General features: G+C 40.2%; 2 protein-coding genes across 2 annotated transcripts in view; both read right to left on the bottom strand.

Moving 5' to 3' along the window:
* LOC114874971 (protein sidekick) overlaps window positions 1–376 on the bottom strand; it is a 29734-nt gene extending 29358 nt beyond the window's left edge. The window contains exon 1 of the mRNA XM_029184774.2: window positions 9–376. The gene's annotated coding sequence lies outside the window, so the exon portion shown is untranslated. The remainder of the gene's footprint in view (window positions 1–8) is intronic.
* Window positions 377–463: 87 nt separating this feature from the next.
* Window positions 464–1605, bottom strand: LOC114874992 (40S ribosomal protein S15Aa). Its single transcript, XM_029184815.2, has 4 exons — window positions 1496–1605; window positions 957–1091; window positions 671–836; window positions 464–595 (listed from the first exon to the last, which is right to left on the bottom strand). The coding sequence occupies exons 2-4, from the start codon at window positions 1087–1089 to the stop codon at window positions 502–504; spliced, it is 393 nt and encodes a 130-aa protein (XP_029040648.1). The 5' UTR covers window positions 1090–1091; window positions 1496–1605; the 3' UTR covers window positions 464–501.
* Window positions 1606–22335: the final 20730 nt, after the last annotated feature.

The raw sequence follows: 22335 nt of genomic DNA, 5'->3' as shown, positions 1-22335 counted from the left end.
TGACTGACCGTCGTCGCCTGTGTTCACAGGAAGAATCAAGTTGAAATTCTAACCACGCGCATGCTTGACATCCCTAGCAGCATTTGACCAACCAGCGTGGGGCTTCGGCAACCAATCAGAAAATTTCCACTAGTTGGTATGCGGCGGTTGGTACTTGATGCGAAACACCATACTACGCAGTTTCTAAAAAAAAAAAACTTACTACTACGTTAAAATTAGAAAATTCATTTATTTCCCATTCTTTCTTATGTGGTTCTCGTATTCCGATTTCGGTTTTTATTCAGGTTCTCATTCCTATTTGCAACTTACAGTTATTATTAAAAACTTCCTATTAATTTTTAAGTTCCCCTAGATCGAATAATAAAGGAAGTAAGTGGAAAAATAACATATCAATGTTACTGCCGTAAACAGGATAATGAAAATTAAGTACACAGGGAAATATTTGCATCATTAATCATTGAAGAAAGTTTGATATTAAAGTTTTATTGAATTAAATAAAAATTAAAAGAAAAACCCAAGTATTTTTCCTCCAAGATGTTTTCTTCTTGCTTCCTCATGATCCATAATTCCTCCACTTGTGGTTAACACAACATACCTGAAACATACATGAATTTTATGTAGTATAAACAATTAGTTGTTTACTGTATGACATAAATTTTAAAATATATACCCAAACTGTCTAGATGGCAACAGATTATTGGTCCATTTTTCAATATCATTAATTGGTACATCAAACCTAGGTGAAATTACACCACATTTGTTTAATCTTCCACTAAGATTTACGACCACTTTACCACTACGGTGATCATCGACAATTTCAAATTCTCCGATGTAACCTAAATATGATGACAATGACATAGTAAAATCTTACGTACACAATTTCCTTACATCATGCAAATTATATAATTTCACTTATGTATTTATATTTTTATGTTTCCATTTAAATATTTTCTTACCTTTCCTCATCATTACAGTTAAAAATTTAATGATTACTTTTGAGCAGGGCCTCAAGAGCACCTGCCTCTTTCCGCGCTTTTCAGCATTGTTAATGGATTTAAGAGCATCGCTAAGAACGTTCATACGCACCATGGCTGAAAATAAACAATAATTTTTAATTAGTAAATATTTATAGGAACATTGTAGTATTTATTTATTAAAGCATAGCACTGATAGCTCATGCTGTTGTCATTTAAACATAACCTATAGCGAACACAAAATACATCGGAATTTTATTTCATCTCTTCTTAAATACAATCATAGAGTGAATAGTGATACATTAACTTTTTTTAAATACTAATTAATTTTAAGTAATACAATTTGAATTTAATAAACAAAATAACGACAACAGAAAACAACCTGTATCAGCAATCACCTTAAATTGTAGACTTCAACATTAAACTAAAGAGAAAATATTATCGTGAACTAATTGATTATTAAAACTAATAACTGATTTATAATAAATTTACATCAGATGAGCTTTAAACAATGAGATTACCTGCAATTGATAAATTTATTTATCACGCCAACGTACACGCTCGATTAGCCGACCGAAAAAGAGACCCTCCTGCTCAATGTTACCATACTGACTCCTTAAACTTACTAGTAACTTATATTAAATTCTAGGAACTTTAAGGCGATGCCGCTTCAAATGCACGAGCTGCGTGCATGATCGTTCAGTCGACCGTAGAGAACGAATAAACTGCGCCCTACAGAAAAAATGAGGAACTCAATTTGTGATCTGTTTTACCTTTTGACGTCTTTCGCGAGTAAATAATTAATGAAATCGTAGTTCATTATCCCCTGGGTGCTTGTTTTGTTCTATCCGATCCAAAGGATGTTAATCTTTAATTATCTATTCTTAAAATAAGCAATTCTTTATTTCGTTTGCTTTGCGTTTCACCATTAGATGGTGCTGCAGGTACTATTTTAAATGCACGCATCCATAAAAAATTAAAAAACATTAAAAAAGGATCGCACAATATTCTTAGCCTGTTGAACTAATTATTTTATAAAAACATAATGTTTCCTCTTACTAATGTTCAAATTTAATAATTACAGCATTTGAATTCTGCACGTAAACCTCGAAGGTCAATGAATCGAAAGAGCAGCACATTTATAAAAGAATAGTAATTTATGCCAAAATGCATAAATTGAAAGCAATTATTTTCTTGAATAGAGCAATAAAAAACCATGAAGTTTATTTATGGTATGAATGATGGACTACTACATGTCAGAGTTCCTCACCCATAAAAAATTCACAAAGAATCCTCGAAATATTTCGCGGAAAATATCATAATTAATTAATTGTACGTTTACTGAACAGTAACCTAATTTCAACCTAAGATACAATGGAACAAACATCTTTAATGTACGGACGTTGTACATTGGGTGGTTATAAATCACCAGCACATAACACGCAATAGGCGTACCTCGTTCAAACGTTCTCAACACGAAACAGTCATGAAACTGCCTTCGTTTTTGGACAAAGTAATTCGAGTGCGACGGAAATCGCTTTCTCTAGCCTCGATGACGTACTCTAACCGACAAACGGATGTTTGGTATTGTCGCCAATATAGTTAATTTCGTATGAGCAAACTGTCGTGTACCGTAAAAAGAACCTACAACACGAAAGGATAAATGAACAGTAGATCTCGTGAAGTCGCTGGTACCACATCGACGCCATGAATCTACAACTTTGACGTGATTTTAGCGGAAACAAGATGGAGCACGAGCAGGTTCGGCTCAATACGGTCCGGTGCCCATACTCCACTTGGAAAGTCATATTCGCATATCTTGATTGAACTTTGAATAGGATAACGTTGAAAATAAATATTAATGAGTTAAATCGACGAAATTGAATATTTCTGAAGCAAAACGTAAAACAGCTCCACGTAACCGCCAGGAAAACAACCTACGCTTCAGTTTAGTCGTATAAGTATTTTTATGTAATATATCATATCACATACATATTTTCAATATTCAGATGAAGGAATATATCATTAAGAATTACTGGTTACGATGAATAAATTGATTAAATAAAGCTAAAGAAAATTATTCCAGAAAGCAAAGAAATTTTATGTAATCATAAAACTTCTGTCCGTAGTATATTCTAGCGTAGAAAAAATAATGTTGTAATGTCAAATAACATTAAACTGGATATCTTTTGTCATAACATTCTGATCCGTGATATTTACACACAAAGCGGCCAGCCTGGTAAATCTTTCATTAACTTACACAGTCCATCGCACTGACGCGTTTGTTTGATCGTTACTTCCTTGATTAGAGAACACGTTACAAAGTTAAGTACTTTTATTTTCGTAATAATCCGATTTTCCGTCTTTATTCTTGGTAGAAAGTACCGATGCCCCGGGTAATTAGCTACCCGTAAACCGGCCCTGTAGAGAGCGGGATGAAAAGAGAGAGCGTACAACAAAGATGGCGGTTGAGAAGCAACGGTGGAGGAGGTAGGATGTAGGAGGAAGAAGACGAAGAGATTACGGTGTAGGAAGAGAAGAGGAGAAAAGAGGATGGAACGACGGGGTACGGTGCGATTCGTTAAGAGGGGCAGGAGGGTAGAGGAGGATCGACGGAAAGAGACGAGAAGAGCCGAGGAGAGAGGTAACAGCGAAAGAGATAAAATCGGCTCACGAGGGACGAGCGGAGTTCGGGGGGGTTCGGGTTAGCTCGTTCGACCCGTTATCCCTTCTCTCCCGGCGTCCCGAGTTCTCCCTACCTGTCCTTGCTTCGATTCGAACGAGTCACCCCACTCTCTCCCCTCCGGGGACGCACGAAAAGTTTCCCCCACCAGGGACACACTTTACCGGCTGGCGGGCGACGATCGCAATTGCAAGCCGCCGCTTTCCGAGGTAGACTCGTTTCGTTCCCCTACGTGCTTCTCCCCACCACTCAACCAGCAGCGATACTAGCCAGCGAGCCATACTACGCTCCCGCCACGGTGACGTCACTTCGAGTAGTGTAGTGCAGTGAGAAGGAGCGAAGCCAGCTCCATCCGCGTTACATGGCCCGAGTGAACGTAGCGAGTGCGTTTAAGACGTACGTATACAAGCGTGCATTGTAGCGATTGGATCGCTAATATACATAAATCTGTTCGATTAATGCACGTTACGTGACACGAGAAGTTAATTGTTCGATCGGGAGAAACGAAACGAAACCGCGCCTCGCTTTTACCGAGAAATGTATTCGGCGTACGATTCCGTTAACGAGGTACGATCGGTGTAAATTCAGTGATTGTGAAAGAAGCAACTACGCAAAGTGAATAGCATAAAAAAAAAAGTAAGGAAATAGAAGGAGGAGAAAAGTAGTGTGTTCGTGCGCGAGAAAAAGAAGTTTATGCGTCGAAATTTAACAGGAAGAGAAAAAAGAAAGCAACGGTTCTATCGTCGGTAGATCGATTGTTTTTCAGTGGGGTTTTCGCGAGAGTTTGAAAGCGTATATTGCAAGCCTCTCTGTCGGTGTGCGACAAGAACGGAGGCACTAAAAATCACGCAGATTCCAACGCGAGTGTGATTATGCTCGGGAAATATGCGTCGGAATGTATCGTCCGCGCGTTGTTCCCGGTGTGCTTGGTGTGACGTGTGATTAGCCGCCTTTCTTCATACGCGATCCAGTGGTATACGATGTGGTGTTCGGCGACGGTCTTGATTCTCGTAGCCGTTGCCATCAGTGGTGTCCACTATCGAGGCTCCTCCTCTTCTTCGTTGTCGTCGGCGTGCATCGCGACGCAAAAATTTTATCGCGAGAGCTTCGTTGCTACCCTCTTCTGTCGACCGATCGTTCCACGGCGCTGCCCTGACGACAGCACTCGTCGTGCTTGGGGTCACCACCTTCCGGCTAGTGACTAGTGATAATCTGTTTGTTGCCAGTGATTAAATTGGGAGTGTCGAAGTGGGAGGAAGCTCCTTGCTTCGTCGTGGAATACACGTAACGGTTCTGCTTCGTCTTGTCCGCGTGTGTGTCGCCGGGCTCCACGAGTTTATTTTTTTTCTTTTCGTGAAACGAATAACGAAATCAATTGTATTGGTTCCCAATAATACGTTGATTTGTCGCGACACGGGCAAAGAGCGATTTAAAGAAACCGGAAACGAGAAAGGATATAAAGAAAAAAAGGAGGCTTCCTTAGCCGACCCGCTGGCGGTATTGAATATCGGTGGTGTGAGAGTGCCGTGATTAGCGTCGGGCGAAGTTGTGTGTCGTTGTACAGTGCCGCCAAACGATACCACAACATCCGATCCCAAATGAAGAGTTCGGAGCAAAATGGTTAGAGAGACACGTCACCTGTGGGTTGGAAATCTGCCGGAAAACATCCGAGAGGATCGCATACGAGAGCATTTCAAACGGTTAGTGCCTTTTCTTCCTTTATTTTTTATTTTTCCTATTCCTTCTAACAAAAGGTATCTTACGTAACTATACATACACAAAGCGTTCAGACGAAATTCAGACACGCTATTCCCGGTTACATGCCGCGCACAACATTCCTGCTTATATTTCCGTTTACGTTCTACCTGTGTCCTTTTCCATAGAGGGCATAAACCTTAAGATGCCCGGCAAGATTTACAAGCTAATTTGCCGAAATACTTTTAATTTATCCGTTAGGGAAAAAGGTATACAGACCCTTCGCGTTCATTTCTAGGTTAGGGAATAGAACGCGTTGGTATTGCTGGCGTAGTTAGGGTACGGTCAACAATAATTTCCTTTCAAATTTTATGACTATATATGGCCGTGCCTTTGTAGCGTCTAGCAGGCATTATACTGCCGGCTAGCCAAGCCGGAATTCTCGATCTTGTATAGAATATTTTGACCGCCAAATCGCTGGTTAAAAAATCGAGTCGTGATTGTTTATATACGTTTGTTTGTGTTTTTCGTTGGTAATGAAACATTATCGGTCATATAGAAGGGAGAATCGAGGAATACGTAAGGTGTACTCGATGTTTTCGATTCCGTACGTAGATCGAGGATCCTGCACGAGTATATACACACCCACGCCTCTCGTATACATACGTTCACCATACGATATACAGAGAGCCTTGGCTCTGTCTCTCCTCGTAGCGTGAGCGCGCCGTCATTTGTTTTTTCCCCGAAGTAATAATAGCTGAGGACAGCCATTTTGAGAGCTCGCAGCGGCACGAAGTTATTGTTCGACAGTGGCGCTCAAATCGTGGATCCGTGCCCCGGGCACGCCTTTAGAGTGCTTTCGGAAAGAAAGTATCCGATAAAATATACAAACAATTTATAATATTTTACTTTACAATCGCGATACTTTTAGAATTGTTTAAATATATTTGGTATTTGCGACGAAAAGTTTGCCAGATGATTTTAACCATTTTTAAAGGATTTTTATTAATACCTTGAGTTCACGTTGGGACGATGGCTAGTTTTGGGTTATATTTATTAATTTTTTTAAATATTAGGCAAATTATATTTTCAGAAGATGAATATTGCTGGGATTTGGTAGGTTTTACTAAATTTTATATTCCATACGTCAGCAGTTAATTTTTCATTCTTGATATTTTTGACTAAAATTATATTTGTACATTATTAGAAAAAAAGGAAGTATCTTTTGTTTGTGCGATTCTCATAGGATTGTAATTATGAAATTTAATAAAACTGAGAGTATAGAGTTCTGTTTAGTGTTTGAATTCAATATTATAAAATAAAAATAGATTAAAATTGAATTTATAAATAAGAATAGCAAATCAGTTTCAATTAATTCGGTATATAAAACGATTTAATCGTATTTCTCCGATTTTTCTTATAAATTCTTTTTTGTGTGCATTCATATGCAGAAAATAGGAACGTATGGAATATAAAAAATAGAAATATAGCTAAAACGCAAGTAAAATTGTTAAAGAGTAAAGATCGAAGTAGGAAAACAGAAGTGAAAACTAACGGTGACGTGGCGCAGTGTCGCTCAACCCACGGATACTCGACGATAGGAAATAAATCACATTGTATAACAATTTACTACATTTACCGTCACAATGTTGAAGAAATCCCTTCACAGTTTCATTTATTTCATATTTATTTATAGATTCACGAAAATATAAACTGCATCGTGTTTTATATAACAAGTTACGATGAACTGCAACTTATATTTTATAACTCAAATACCTTTTACCATTAATTATATACTTATTCGTTTGAAATCTGCCTAATTAATTACTTAAACATTTTAAAACTGTTTCCGTTCATAGTTACGAACATATTTCTTAATTCTTTTTATAGTTTGAATTTATGGAAGGCAATGACTGACTATTTCTGTGCAAAATTAAATTTTATCTCAATATAAAATAGTCAGGTACTTCAAAATGTTGCGGTCTGTCGTTTAACTTCCAGTATCATAGAAAGCAGTTTGTTTTTAAAGAGAAATGAACGAGCAATGTTTTCGATACGAATTCTAATCTGTTTCGTGCCATTAATAATTTTTCTTCACGAAACGCACATGTCGGTGAACATTCGCATTGCCAGCGGCGCTACATTTTACGTGCCAGCTGGCGATATACTTGCTTTGTACACTGGCTCGGTTCTTACGGTCGTCTACCGTGCGTTATAGCCTTAAAGGTTGTCCTTAAAATGGCGGGTGGCGTCGTTACGCCGTTGACCTTTTGTTTCTTCAAACTCGGCATAGGAAATACATCGTTCCTCATTTACAAATTTCCAATTAGTTTGGTAATTTTCAAATAAATTAAAAATATTGAATTCTCGTTTCCGGGCCTGTTTTCTGTACAGGCACGATATTGCGTCGCGGTAGTCCAGAGAAAACGCGTTTGCTTTATTTTCCTCTTCGAAAACATTTGCACAAAAATAAGAATTCCGTCAGGCTATAGGATTTCTTTGTGCGAGCCATTGTAGCCGAATCAGATTCAAAGATGTGTTTTGAAACGCACGTCCGCTACATTCTTATGCGTACGGCATGTGCATCGTATTCGTGCAACGCGTTACACACCCACTCGCAAATACACGCACCCACGGCATATGATGTACCTCCGAATTTCTCTGCGTTCGCTACACGCGAGAGATATAACCGTATCCATCGAGTGTGCATATATGTATACGCATATATACGCACGGCTGTGCACAAGTAATATGCACACGTATCGCGTTTGCAATTTATGGTCACACGGAGATAAGAGTATGCACGGCTTTCCTGCACACACACACACACACACACAGATGCGTATATACCTTATAGCTGTATGCACGTTTAGATTATATTTACAATTTATGCGTATGTGTGTAGGTCGGTGTATTGACAGAATGCTTTAGAATATACGCGTGTGTGCGCGCACGCGTACATGTATGTACGTGCGGGTTGCCGGCGTATTTTGTTATATTGATCGCGCGTGGTCGACCACCTCCCCTTCGCCAGCCTCACTCTGCCCCATCACCCCCCACCCCATGCCGTACCGCGCCCCTGCACCCCATGCCATCTCCCCACCTCTCGCCTCTGCGCCTCGTCCTCGTGTTCCACTCGACGTCACCCATCCGAAAACCTTCGACTCTCCAACCTCCAGTCACACGCATTTTCCTGTGTCGGTGTACCTACGATGATATACGAGCTGTCATAAATATGTATCCAAGTTACATATATATCCCTCTATGTACGCCGGGACTCGTTGCCTTCTGCGCTTGTTTCTTCCTTCTAGCGGCAATCGAATCGCTTGTTTTTCTTTCGAGAAATCTGCCTTGGGCGAAATCATCGTTACATGCTTTTTCTACGATATCGCGGGTAGGTTTTTATTGGTAACGCAGAGATTAAGGAAAAATGTTTAGTTTCTAGATGAAAGAGTATCGGCTCTATGCAAATGGGAATACACCGGGTCGAAGATCGCACAATTAATTGGAACGTTGCTCTCTTGACGCATTGCGCCGTTGGGAGATGGGTACTTCTATTACCAACTCCTCTGGAACGGAATTTTATTTTGACTTTTATTCAAAGCAAAGTTCTTTTGGCAATATTCGCTTGAACGTTCTCGTGTAAAGTAGGCATTCAATGGTAAGGGCATAGTAGGCGGTAAAACTGCAGTGTAATTCTCCCTGCTGCAACGTTTCGTGACGTTTTGCCGCAAAAGAGTTTTCGACGATTTCAGGCATCGAGGTCTCTCCCTCGAACACACACTAGCACAAAGAAGCCGATACCGCCAAATTTCTTCATCCGTCGACCCTGTTACGGTATCTGGCAAACGGCCGGCATTGCGTTTCAAACTGAAACGACTATGTTGCCTTCTCTCCTTCGTGTCTCGCGGCGTGTCTCTCGTTTCGTGACGTTGCCATGTCTGCGCCGGTCGTTTACGTGTTGTCCGCTCGGCAACGTTGCATCTTTTGCTCTCTCGCACTGAAAAGCCCGACTGAGTTGGCAGCTTGGTAAACGGAACACTCCGTATACTTGCCTCGATCATCGTTCTGCGAACTCGGACACTAAGTTGCTCCTTCGTTCGCTCTTCACTATTTTTCTTACCATAAAAGTGTGTTAGTAGAATTATCTTATTTATGATAACACCATCATTTCTTTAGTGTAACTTGTCGAATGGGTTAGTGAGTGAACGATAGGTTACGAAAGTGATTCATCGTTTGGACCCGAATTTTTAATCACCTGGATTAAAACATTTGTTACAAATGATATACAACGTTTGCATAAACATGTCACAGTTGGCAAAGCTTCTCGTAGCCGTTCTTAATACGTAACGAGGCAGAATCATCCGGTACTCGTTATCTGTTTCAATATTTTATCATGCGACAAGTGTGGATAATATTTCTACTCTAACTTAGCCTGTGCATGTCTCCATGGATTATGTATTATAATATGTATATGTATATGCACATGTCTCGTGTGTTCTCCAAGGGCTCTTGGCCAGGTAGAATACACGACTGACTTTCACCGGCTAAGACACCGGAGTTCAAGAAGGAGGCGGACAGGATATTAACTGTTCAGAAAACATCATTCAAAACCTATAACTAACGCTTTCTTGTTTCTTATATTTCTATTGATTTTTAAATATCATTTACACTGTTATAAATGATTCGTAGGCTTTCAGTTATAATTGACCTGGGTACAGTTTCAAATTTAGAATTTTTAATTAATTATTATGAATTTTTCAAAATACTCTTTTTCACTATTTCATATGGAATATTATTCTAAATCTAAAGATTAACCCGAAAAATCTGTTTTGATTCGTCGTTCGGTAGCATAAAATCGAATGGAACGAGTAATACCGTTCAGTGACCCTGTTTAATAGTTGTTAAACGCGAGTGCCCTCATTTTTCTTCAAAGTATGCAGCGTGCAGAAATAACGGTGCGAGATTATTCTTACCATTTCTAGATAGTTTCTTTATAATTACAATCCGTCCCATTAAGATAATCCTGAATAGAGGAGTAAAAGACACTGCGCCCTTGTGGAATCATGTTTACTTTAGGTCTTCCTTAACCCATCCTTTGTTTCTTTTCCCCTCCGTGTTTATTTTTTACGACTCCTTACCCCGATGGCCATTACGGAGGTATTCGTGTACTCAGACACCTGCTCGTCGAACTTTCTTTTCCTGTTCCCCTCCGGAATATGTAACGTTCGCTTCTGTTGTTTCGTATTAATAGAATGGTTTATCAAGTCTGAAATGTTGGACATTCGAAATACCGGCATTTCCCCGGCGTACGATCGTTTTAGTTTATTTTTCCATCGGAACTTTTGGTAAACGGACGGGAACGGTTTTTGTAAGCGCACGTACATTCCACGGAAACGTGCTCGAGTGACCCAGAGGGCCGAGGAGAAATTGTAGATCTGGAATCGATAGAGTTTGCGGGCGAGGTTGCCGGGCAATGCGCACAAACAGGGATCAAATTGGCAACATCGCTTCATCTTGGGGGCCAGTCAGAACTCGCGCGTTTTTCTACATTTCAAGGCCCTACCTTTCGGATTCAAAAATACAAGTCCCTCTTCGCCGTGGGCCCCGTGGGGACTTAATTGTATCGCGTTACATGCTCGGAATCCTTATGATCCCCATCCCCTCCGTATCTCTACTAGAAATATTCCTTTCTTCGTTATTTCGAGTAGATACCCAGCGTTTAGAACTTATTCGCGGAAAATGAACGCGTAACCGAGCCAGCAAGTTAACGCGTATATAAAGAAGGAACAAAGGAATCTTTTTCACCACGTTCAGTTGATATTTTTCAAGCATGAAATAAGTAGAGCGAGGCTCCGTTTGAAACGCCTCGAGGGGCCCGGTAATCTGAGATCCGGAACCAGCCCGAGACATCCGGACTCCAGGGTAGGGCCTAAGTTCCCAGGGACAAAGGGAATTGCCATAATAGATTGGTCAAATACAGGCAACACCTCGCCGCTAGTCAAATTCTATCTCCAACCATCAATTTTCCATCGACGTATAGATAACTAGCCGTTAGATGTTCCATCTATTCGAACCCTTTAGCAACACTATGTGCCAATATTTTTCATTCAAGTCAAATAATATTTATTCTATAAATCTAGAATGTTACTTTCAACATTTTTATTTGTAAATTAATTATAATCATTTCTAAGGGGTTAAGGAGTTATTATAAGGAAATTAGTTTCCTTATATAGATAAAAATAATGATTTTATTCGTTTTGAATTTTCTAAAACTTCCAAAGCAGATACTGAAAGATCCTGGATACGGGTCTGGGTTTAGCTAGATTCTCTGGTGAGTAGGTAGACAAGCAGGCAGGCGAGCAGGCAAGGCAGTTCGACATGGTACACCGGTTCGAGCCGGCAACGTCGGACTTTGTCGAAAGAAGGCTGGCAACGTCGCACGGCTATTATGTAACACCCGGCAACGTCGCCGGGATACACCGAGGGGCGCCGGGAGTGAAGATCGGTGGGGAGAATAGGGGCGATGGGGATAGTCAGAAGGTGGGCGGTCGGGGGAGAGTGCGAAGGGAGGGAGCATTATATACGGTAGGGAGAAGGCGCACATACACGCCAGGGTCCCCACCCTTTCGATTGCTGCTGCGTCACACGAGGCATTGCAACCCCTTGTGTCCATATACCGTATACATACATATATACATCTAACGCTCGAGAAAACCACCTTATAGCGAGGAACCCCTCGAAAATGGGGCTTCGAGGAACGGCCGTCCAAGAAAATATATATCGCGAATAGAACGAGCGATAACGAAATTTCCTTTTCCGCCGAGCCGGACTTTAGACTCGTCGAGATTATCGTTCGTAAATTGTTATGATCGTATATAAGGATAGATAGAGATCGATGGACTTGTTCGATTACCATGGATCGGGTTAACCCCCCGTTGCCAATGTTCTTTTTTTAACGTCCCTGGCAAACAGGGGCTGATTTTATATTATTGTAGGTTTGATAAAATTTTCGGGAATTTCGCCTGGAACTCAGCGACTCGGTATACTGAGGAAGGGTTAAAAACATCATCGAATGTTTCTGTTAGAAATTCAAGATTTTAGGGTAGGAATAATCTAACGAGTCATTTACATTGCACTCGCGCTTAGTTACGTCATTATTCTAATGAGGATCGTTTCTGGGACAGAGAAAATCGCGTACGTTTCGTTTCGAGAGTGGATATCTCCGGTTAAGGCGAAATAGGCATTAGTCACATATTTTCACCCCGGGGATATTGTCGTTTAATGGACGGAATTCGAATTCATCAGCATTCCAGCAAGAGGTGCAAGAAATTTGATGAAATTTCATAATATTCCAACGAGGAGAAGTGACGAACCAAATCGAAGTCAACGAACCCGAGAATGTATTCGACGAACGAACGAATCTCGATTCCTTTCTTCCTGCCCGAAGAAAAGAAATCATTTCTTTGCATTTTGTACTTTGGAAAGTTCTTTGCATAATCCATCCATGCAAATGAAAAATGCTGTGTCAAAGTGGAAGAAACTGCGCCGAGAGAAAGCGCATGAATACGTGGAAAACGTCTCGTTAAGAATCCTTAGAATTCTGTTAGAAATTCGTTGGTAACTAGAAATTCTCTCGCGCCTCTTGTATTAACCCTAGAAGAGAAATATGTAGGTTTAATGAAAAAATCAAAAACTGAATTAATTAACTTCTGCCATCTTTTCTTTGACAAAAATTAGCAGAAATTTTATATTAAAGGGTGAATAGAACCGGAATTTTTCTGATACAACCTTGAAGTCCAATCATTTCCTTATTCTAATTACAAATCCATTGAATAACACCGAGGGAACGGGTCGATAGAAGCCCGGCAACGATTGTAAGGGCTTTCATAACATTTCGTCACGTGCAGAAAACGCGTTCCCGTTTCTATTCGAAAACGTTAGAAGATCCAGGAGTGTACGCGCGAATGCGTCAGCAACACCGGTTAAAGGTTAAAATTATGCAACGGAAACAGAAGAAGCGTTAGCAGGTGCATTCGAAATTGCACGACGAAATTATCGCGGTTTAAACATAGATTTCGATGCACATCGATTTTCTATCGAGGACGCGAAACCCGCGTCACGCTTCTTCGGCATATATTAAATGAACTACGGTCTAGGACAGGGGTGGGCAAATAGACAGAAAAATCCGCCTTAAACCGAGATTAAACCGTATTTAAATAAATTGAATAAAACTGCCACTATTTTATTAAATTTATGTTTCTGAAATGCAAAATTAACTAACGAATGCAATCTTCGCTAATCTCCGCTTCCACAAAGTGGCCCTGGGGCCAAAACAATTGCCCACCCCTGGTCTAGGAGAAGCGCCTTCTTTTTATTCCATCCCTTGGAAAGAAAACGCGTTAGTAGCCTTGTTCGACGATCGAAACTAGCACACGTCCAAGTCACTGTTATTATTTAACGAGTAAATCCGATATTGTAAAATGTGTCTATAAGCTTGGCTTATATCTATGGATAAATTAGAGCAGTTCGATCATTTCTTTGCTGCAACCTCCAACGCGATATCAAACGAGAGGATTTTGAACGTTGAGCCGCGCGTAGGGTAAGAAGAAGGTTCCATTTGATCGTTTGTTTATACGTGTTTCACTTTTACCTTCGGACGATTACGTGATTCCGAAGTTTTCTATAGGCTCGCGGGTCTCGGTTGGAAAGGGTGAATATAACGCTTTCGACAGTTCGCATCCGTCCTTTCTTGTTCGAGGGGGATCGATTTTGCTCGGTCGACTTCGCGCGCTCACGAAGTTGCACAATTTCGTTAAGGAATCTAGATTCATTCAGAAGTTTCGCAATTACAAGAGCGTGTTTGCATGTTTAGAGAAAGCGAAATAAGACGGGGAGCAACCCACGCTCCCGGCCGGGAACGCCGGTGCAGCGAGGAACTTTGATGTTTCCTCGTTGCCATTCATAAATATCGATGCTTAAAATAAGAGTGCATTAAAAAGGGGGGTGGGGCATCCCAGATTCGTGCCAATCTTACCAACAAATTTTCATCTTTATGCTCGCGAGAGCGTGTACGGGTTCCTTTGGTGTTCAAAAATATACCGGACCTCAGATATTTCCAAATTTCTAAGAGTCGACGATGAAAGAAAGAACCCCGAAGGCTTTCGATCGACGTTCGACGAATCGAAGGATATTCTCAGCCCTTGATTCCGTTTCTAATCTTACCTTTAACCCTTTGTTTGAGTTACATAACGCACAGGTATACCCTCGAGATGAATATACCCGTGGTAGTCGATAATTACTCAAGGACTGGCTATAAACAGATACTCGTTTTAGCATTCCAATCGATATTCCACGAACTGTCTCTCTAGAATATTGTAAACAAATTAGAAAGATAGCGAATGAAATAGAAAAGGCAGCAAGATTTGGCCACCACTGGTACCGGGTCTCAGTAATGAAAGGGTTAATCGCGCGGAGCAGGAAGCAAGGTATTCGATGTGCAAAAGGAAAAAAAACAAGCAGCAATTAGCAGTCACGTAGCGACACAAATCGAGAGAGGCCGCCTTCTTCCTTTCGGTGTTTTTAGGCCGGTCATCTACGTCTGTTGTTTTGTAGTTCAACGACTCCTTTGCTTCCACCACCTCCGCGTGGTTGCCTCTTTCGCTCGCCTCTTCTTCCTTGTACAGTGTCTTTCAATTTCTTCTCTTAATTCATTTTCAATTTATTTTTGCGTTTAGAATCATTTTTCATTCGGTTTTACCATTCTGTGTAATGGAAATAGAGAAATCGGGGAACAGAATAAAGGCGTGCGCGTATGATCGAGTACCTCCTGCGGAATAACCGAGCGAACGCGGAAGAAAGCGTACACAAGCAGGCCCTCGAACAATAAATATTCATAAGAACCGGTGCTGTTGTAGGACTACCGAGACTACGTGCTCCTAACGAGAGAAACTCGACGTGTTGGTATCCTTGTCTGAATTAGGAGGTGCAGGAGCGTAGGAAGCTGATTGCTAAATGATCAAACTTGTACCCCCTCCGGCTGCTACCTTTTTCCATCGGTGATCTTAGATTTTTTCCCCCTTTAACTGAAGTGCAACTAGCGTATTTGTTATTTTTAATAGTAGATGATGTCACAGGTCTTCCAAGCTAAAAATTATTGTATACCATTATGTAGCAACATCCTCGACGGACGTTGCCACGACCTTTCGTAACAAAAGGGTTGAAAAGTTTACGGAAAGTATGTCCATCGACGACCTGAATAGCTTACCGCTTAGCGCAGTCACCTTTGGAACGAAAGATCCGGCTTTGAAATATTTTTCCTACAGTCTAACGTATGGGAAAATATATTTACTCCCCATAAATGGTCCATGAAAAATATTCGGAATCGAAAGGGTTCGTTTGATTAAAAAATTCTTCACAACTATTGATACGAATTCTCTTCTTTCTCTGTCGCCTCGTGTACCTCGTAAAGGTTAAACGAGTCTTCTGACACGTCGAGAGAGAGCGAGTTAGATAATGAATACGTGAGTAAGAGAGATATAAGGTGTTATTGTTGCGAGAGGGAGAAAAGGAGATGGAAATCCTCCACCTACGATTGCTTCTACCGGGTGTCGATGATAAAATGAAATAATTAAGAAATTTTTATCTCCAATAAATTCAGTTCTATATTGATATCAGACTTTTATCAGTAACGCTGGCGCCATTTTAAAATATCATGATAAGCAGAACGTGTTGTCGTAATTATTTTTCTAACTAAGGATTCAAAGACAAATTTTGTCAAATTTCGAAGACACCCCGTATAAAATGGAATTCTATTTCTCTGTGTGCATGTTTCGCCCGCGTTCCGCTATATATACCGAGAGAAAGAGATATATAGGAGGCCACGTACACGTACAAAGTCAGCATTTTGCTGTACACTCACCTTTCGGTCGTGTATATCAGTAGAGAAGCTTTCCTGGCTCGACTACTACCGGCTGGCCGTGACACACTTATTCCATCGGCAACGGAGTAAAGTGGCAGCCATCGCGAAAATCTCGCCGTTTTTCAAGCGACAGATTCTTCGCCATGGTTTCTGCCGAGGATCCGTGAAACCTGGACGAAATCGTGATTTCATTTAGCGTTTTAAGGTTGTAACGAGGTTACGGTGCGGTGAACCCGATCGGTACGTACGTCGTTTGCGTTCGAAACGGGGATCGGCTGACGTATACAGTTATTGACCCTTTTTCGAAAAAATATCATTCGTATCTTCAGTAATTAACTGTAATTTCATTTGGAAGAAAAAGTATTGGGGCTACGAATGATAATTCAATTTTGAATTTAGAAAATGAAAATAATGCGAAGTACGGAATTAAATTGGAATTGTGGCTCTCTCCATGGTCCGCCGTCCGAGGATCAAGAAACGCGTTATGGTATATTTCTTATTTTTTTTAGGAAAAGGATCAATCATACGTGTTAATTGGAAAGATTATTCATTTTACTAATCTCTAGTAACCCAATTTTAGATATGGATCTGTTTTTCAATTGTTTTCGCGTTAAATTCTCCATATGTTTGCCCTATATTCCGTGTTCCGACTAACAGGATATTACGACACGAATTGCAAGGTACTCGTTCAAACTCGTTTCGACGTCGGTTTAAATAAATAAAGAGAAGAATTTTATTGTAACCCAGAAGCGGGGAAATTGAATGATACGTTACGAAGGGGATATATTTCAGAAGTGGTTACACGTTGTAAAGGACCCTTCACGCGACTGTTTTCAAGAGTATCTCCCCTTTACTTTAAAGGCATGTACCACCAGAGACACACGGTTCGCCCGTCGACGTTTTGCACCGGCTTGTTGCATAAGACTGCACTAAAGCTGCATGTCATACTTCTAATAGCAACTACGTATTTTTCATGCAAAATCTTTCAATCTTAAACTTCAAATTTACGTATAGTAAGCGATATTTAATAATCCTAGAATCAATTACCAATTTAGTTTTTAATCTAATTATTAAAACAAACAAAAAATTGATCGTGGCAGCAGAATTTGCTGAATGAAAATTTCGCAAGAAACGCAAAATTCTGTTTGTGCAATTAGGCAAGGCGAGACATTGGCCCACGTGGCAAGCATTCTTTTGCATCGAGGTTCATTGGATCCTGTTGTTGACCCAAGATACGTATTCTTTTCGCGCTCGTACATACATGACCAGACATAAGTAGCAAGGCCGGCCTCGTTATCATCTACATACGTATTCGTATAACGAGTCCTCGTTGGACTTAATCGTCCACTGTAAGCACAAGGCCGTATCTGTTATCGCTTACACATATCCGTGTATCGGCTTCGCAACTGTGATACGTAAAATTTATCTTCTGTCTGTATTCGATAAAATCTGAATTGGGAGGTTTGGGTGAGTTAAGATGTTTTATTTTTCTTTCAAACCCACACCGAGGTTTAGTACGAAAATAGTATAACAAAATGTATCAAAAACGTCGAGGAAGAAGCGGATCGTAAAAAGATTTTAAATCGGAAAATAAAAAAACGTTAATGTAAGCGGTTACGTAAGGGAGAACGGTACGTGTCGGAAAATAAAAATCATAACTAAGCCGACGTCATTGCTAGAATCAACAATTTCGCCATACTGACGCGTTCCGATCGCGATTCGGAATAATCGCGACGCTTATACGCGTCGTAACGCCTACTCCCGCGAGCGAACGAAAGAGGCGATGCGCTAATTTTGAAAGCGGCGTGTAACGCTTCGACGCTGAACTTTCGGGCGAAAATAAAAATAGTCGATCGCTATCTAACGTGGCGCTATCGAGATATCTCGATACCTTTCCAGGATTATTTCGATTGCTCGTGTGAAAAAAAAGCCGCCTTGCATGAGCAGTGGCGTGTCACGCAATTAGGCCAAGTTGTATCTTGAATTCGATTAGAGATAACAAAAATTGTATAGTAAAAAGGCTAATGGTATAATGAGCTCTATTTTTCTACGAATTCATTTTCTTTTTTAAGTGCAACGATGCACCTGAAACATGCAAGTGCATTTCTTTTTTTGATGAAAGGTGTATATGTACACTCTTCTGGTAATAAATTTATTAATAGAGTTACTATTTTACTATAGGCCAAAATAATTAGCTCCACTTTTTGAATCTGTTTAAATTTAAGTTTTTTTTTTGGAACTAATCGATTTGGCAAATTTGGAAATAAAGTCTTTAGGAAGAAATAAATTAAAACAGAGTGGATGCACGCGGTAGGAACACATTTAGTGGTAATTAGGAAGTTGCAGTTTGTTTCACTTAGGAATGCTTTCGTGTTCATGGAGACAAACCGCTCAAGGTCTGCTTTGCGTTCTTCTCACACTTCTTAAGTATTCTCTCGATTCCCCTCAAAAGTGTTCAGAAGAGATATTCGTTTATCCGAACAACCCCGTTCATCTCGTATATTTCTGTGTTGTCCTTAATCTTGAGTCCAGGGCTCGATTTGCATGTGCACACGCAAGAAGCAGGTTCAGCCACGGTGCGTTATATAATCGAGCATTGCGCCAAGTGAATGAAACTGGCTTGAATCCACGAAATGTGGACCCCTAGCTGTATCCTATAGGGTGTCCCAAAATGATCAACGTATAAAAATAATGAAATTATCAAAATACGATGAATTAAATAAAAATTTTGTAGAGGTCCAAGCGTTCTTCATCCAGAAATGACCACCTATTTTTAATTAGAAAAATTGTTAATACACTTATATTAGAGCCTCTGTATAATTAACATAGAAATTGTGCTCGCTAGATCTTCGACTGAGAAAGGTGTCACGTTCTCTAGTGTACAAGGTAATTTACAGTAGATCAAGCAGCTGATCGCATCGTGAATTCGATAAACGAGCTGAATCGGTAATGTACTTGAAATTAGCATGCAAAAGAGAAAGTTCGATTTTCCTTGAAGAACGTGTCCCTTTTCTTACCACCTCGAAGAATACCCCATTAACCCCTTGTTATATTGTCCTTAAGTTGTTGCATATTAAACGACCGATTTCGAAGCATCGAGAGTCTGATGTAATTTCGTGGCATAGAAGTTTCATAAAATAGCTCTTGTAGCAAGTTATTAAATTGTCATCTCGTTGGAACAAGGAAGACTTAGCACGCTCGTCTAATGTTGAACGCGTTAAAAAAATTAGATTCGCCTATTCATAGACATTTCCTTGGACACCGTTACCTCGGTATAAACATTCAGCCGGTGCTGCACCGGCGCGCAGTGAACGCAACAGTGCATTGCACTTCTAACCTCGAAAGAGCATTTGGTGTCTCGACGAGGCGTGCCAATTACAACGTAGCTAGCATGCTAACCACGCTCTCTTTTTCTCTCTTTGCTGTCTTCAACTTCTTCTTCTTCCAAACTGTTTTATTCCCTCGTGCATCCATGTCGAAGGAGTTTGCAATCTTTAGTGGGATGGATTAATATCTTTTAGACCACCCGATATACATTATGCATTATTAAATGCAAATATTTCGTTCTTATCAGAACGGTCTGTTCATGTAACAAAGATGTATTTTGAAGAATTGCAATTCTCTGTAGATAGGGTAACGTATGCAGAAAATATAATATAATGCTATAATTCTATTTGGAACAAGAAGTATTTGTTAAATTTAGAAAATGAAAATAATACGAAGTACGGAATTAAATTTGAATCGGGGCTCTCTCCATGGTCCGCCATGCGAGAGTTAAGAAATGCATTATATTATATTTCTTACTTTTTTAAGAAAAAGATCAATCATCGTGTAGAGGTTAACGACTGTATACATTATTCTACCATTAAAAAAGGAAATTATTAAGATTTTCCTAGAAACTTCAACGAGTTATCTTCGGTAAATGACATTGACCGGTAAGAAAATCAGGATGATTTCCTTAAAACCCCGCCGTTTTCACGGACGTCCAGCAAATGATGCTCGCCTTTAGCCAGTCCAGCTATTGATGGATCCTCGCATAGGAGGATGATTACAGAACTGGTCGGTTATCGTCGTTTATTACAGGCTTGACTACCGGTTGCCTATCCCGCAACATCGTCGAACGCGTTCATCTAACGATTCCACTTCTTCTTACCCCCATTTTTCCAGCGACAAAAAAAGAGTCATTCGATCGTTCCAACAACCGTCCATTTCTTCTCGATCGTTTTCTGCATTCTTTCTTTATCGTTTGTTGCTCGTTTCTTTCATCGATCCTCTGCCTTGTTCTTGCTCTTTAGCGACGCGTAACGAGAGTTCGTGTTCTCTTTACGCTCCAACTGCCACCGCGCCCCGTTGCCCATAATTCACTGGTCCTGGAATGCAAAGCAACCCAGAAGTCCCTCGTTTTCATGAAACGGACGGATGTCGTTGTAAACGCGAACCTAGAGGAAAGAGGAAAACATTGGGTCGCTGGAAGAAAGGAAGTTATTCGACCTACCGACGCATCGTTAGATTTCACTTCCTTCAGGATTTTATCCTAGTTATTCAACGAGAAACTTTTATATTTCAAAATAGCTAGCGTGTTAAATAGATAGGTCCTTCTGATCGAGAATCGAGCGCCGATGCTTCTATTGATCTGACATTTTCCTCGACCTTTTTACCATTGGAAATCGCGAGGAAAACTGCAGGTGTTGCACCTTTTATTCTTCGATAATGTAGTCTTCCAAGATTATGTTTGTTTTTTTTTTTAAAGACATTAAAGCTAGCGCTCTTCGTTATCAGTAGAATCACGTAACGAATGTGCCTCGTAAAACTTTATCAATGCTAGATCGTTATCCGTTTAAGGGTTGTGTAACGCGTGGCCGATCGCGATCGCAGGTGAACCTATCCACGGCAGGGAAAGGTAAATAAATGTCAAGCTCCCATTGCGTAATCTCCATTGAAAATACCGTAGTTTCGTGTATACGTTCGTCGCGCGATCTCGTACAATTGAGGACAATCGTCGGATGCGAAAGAAAACGACGCTGCAAAGAGACTTATCGTTTATGTAACTTTGGCCGACGGTTATCTCATAAGTGGGCAATTGATTCAATTTCGTGCGGACGGAGAGCCAACGTGTGTGTCGAACACCCATTCAAAGTGCTCTTTCAAAATGTAAACTGGAGGAGGCTACTTTGCAAGGTGGTAGCGGTTGTCACGTTTCATCGTAGTTACACGCCGCGTTCAAGAATGTTTTCGCGACGAGAAACAATTTTTTATCGTATAAGGATCTTTTTATAAGCGTCACGTTGTTGCAGTTAATTATCCATTCGTAATGTGGCTATTTAACGGTGACTCATAACCGATATACCGCACAGCGTTTTACCTGGCGTGTTGCATTGGCAATGAGAATCGATTTCGAACACTTTGGCTAATTAAAAGGTTGATATGTAACAAGTGTGCTTAATAAAACGAAGAGTACGGAGATTGGGATCAAATTTTTGGGGACAAAAATATTTATACGATAAGACTGAAATACGAAGGAGGACAAATCAATAAGAAAGACCTGCGATTTGATTATTGATCGTGAAATATGGTACACAGCCGGAAATAATCGAATTACTGTTTCACGAGGTACCAAATGATAAGAAAAATGGAACATTTTTTCTTTTTTTTCAAGTCAGATTATCGAGTATATTTTAAAAAAAATAGAAACTTCACTATGTCATCCTACGTACGGTTGTTTTCTTACTGCAACAATAATTGCAATAATAGTTGCCAATTAAATATGAAATTACATCAAAGTAACAATTTCCAATCGTTATATAATTAAAATATGCAAACATATTATGAAATAGAAATTACATAAATTCGTGGAAAATTCAACAGCCGTATGATATTTAAAATTATTCCTGGATCTATTATTTAAAATATTAATTTATCGTTTATCGTTTATCGTCTCCGTTTTTGTCGATCAGCCGTGTCACGTCCGCATTACGGCTAATTTTTGCTCGTTCTAAGCGATACCGTGGCACAGCAATGGTGAGGCAAGAAAATTGCTTCGATACCTTCGCGATAAAAGGTGG

Source organism: Osmia bicornis, chromosome 12 (genome assembly GCF_907164935.1).
Source record: "Osmia bicornis bicornis chromosome 12, iOsmBic2.1, whole genome shotgun sequence".
Classification (NCBI taxonomy): Eukaryota; Metazoa; Arthropoda; class Insecta; order Hymenoptera; family Megachilidae; genus Osmia; species Osmia bicornis.
The sequence above is the reverse complement of the archived record's forward strand: the minus strand, read 5'-3'. Positions and strand labels throughout refer to the sequence as shown.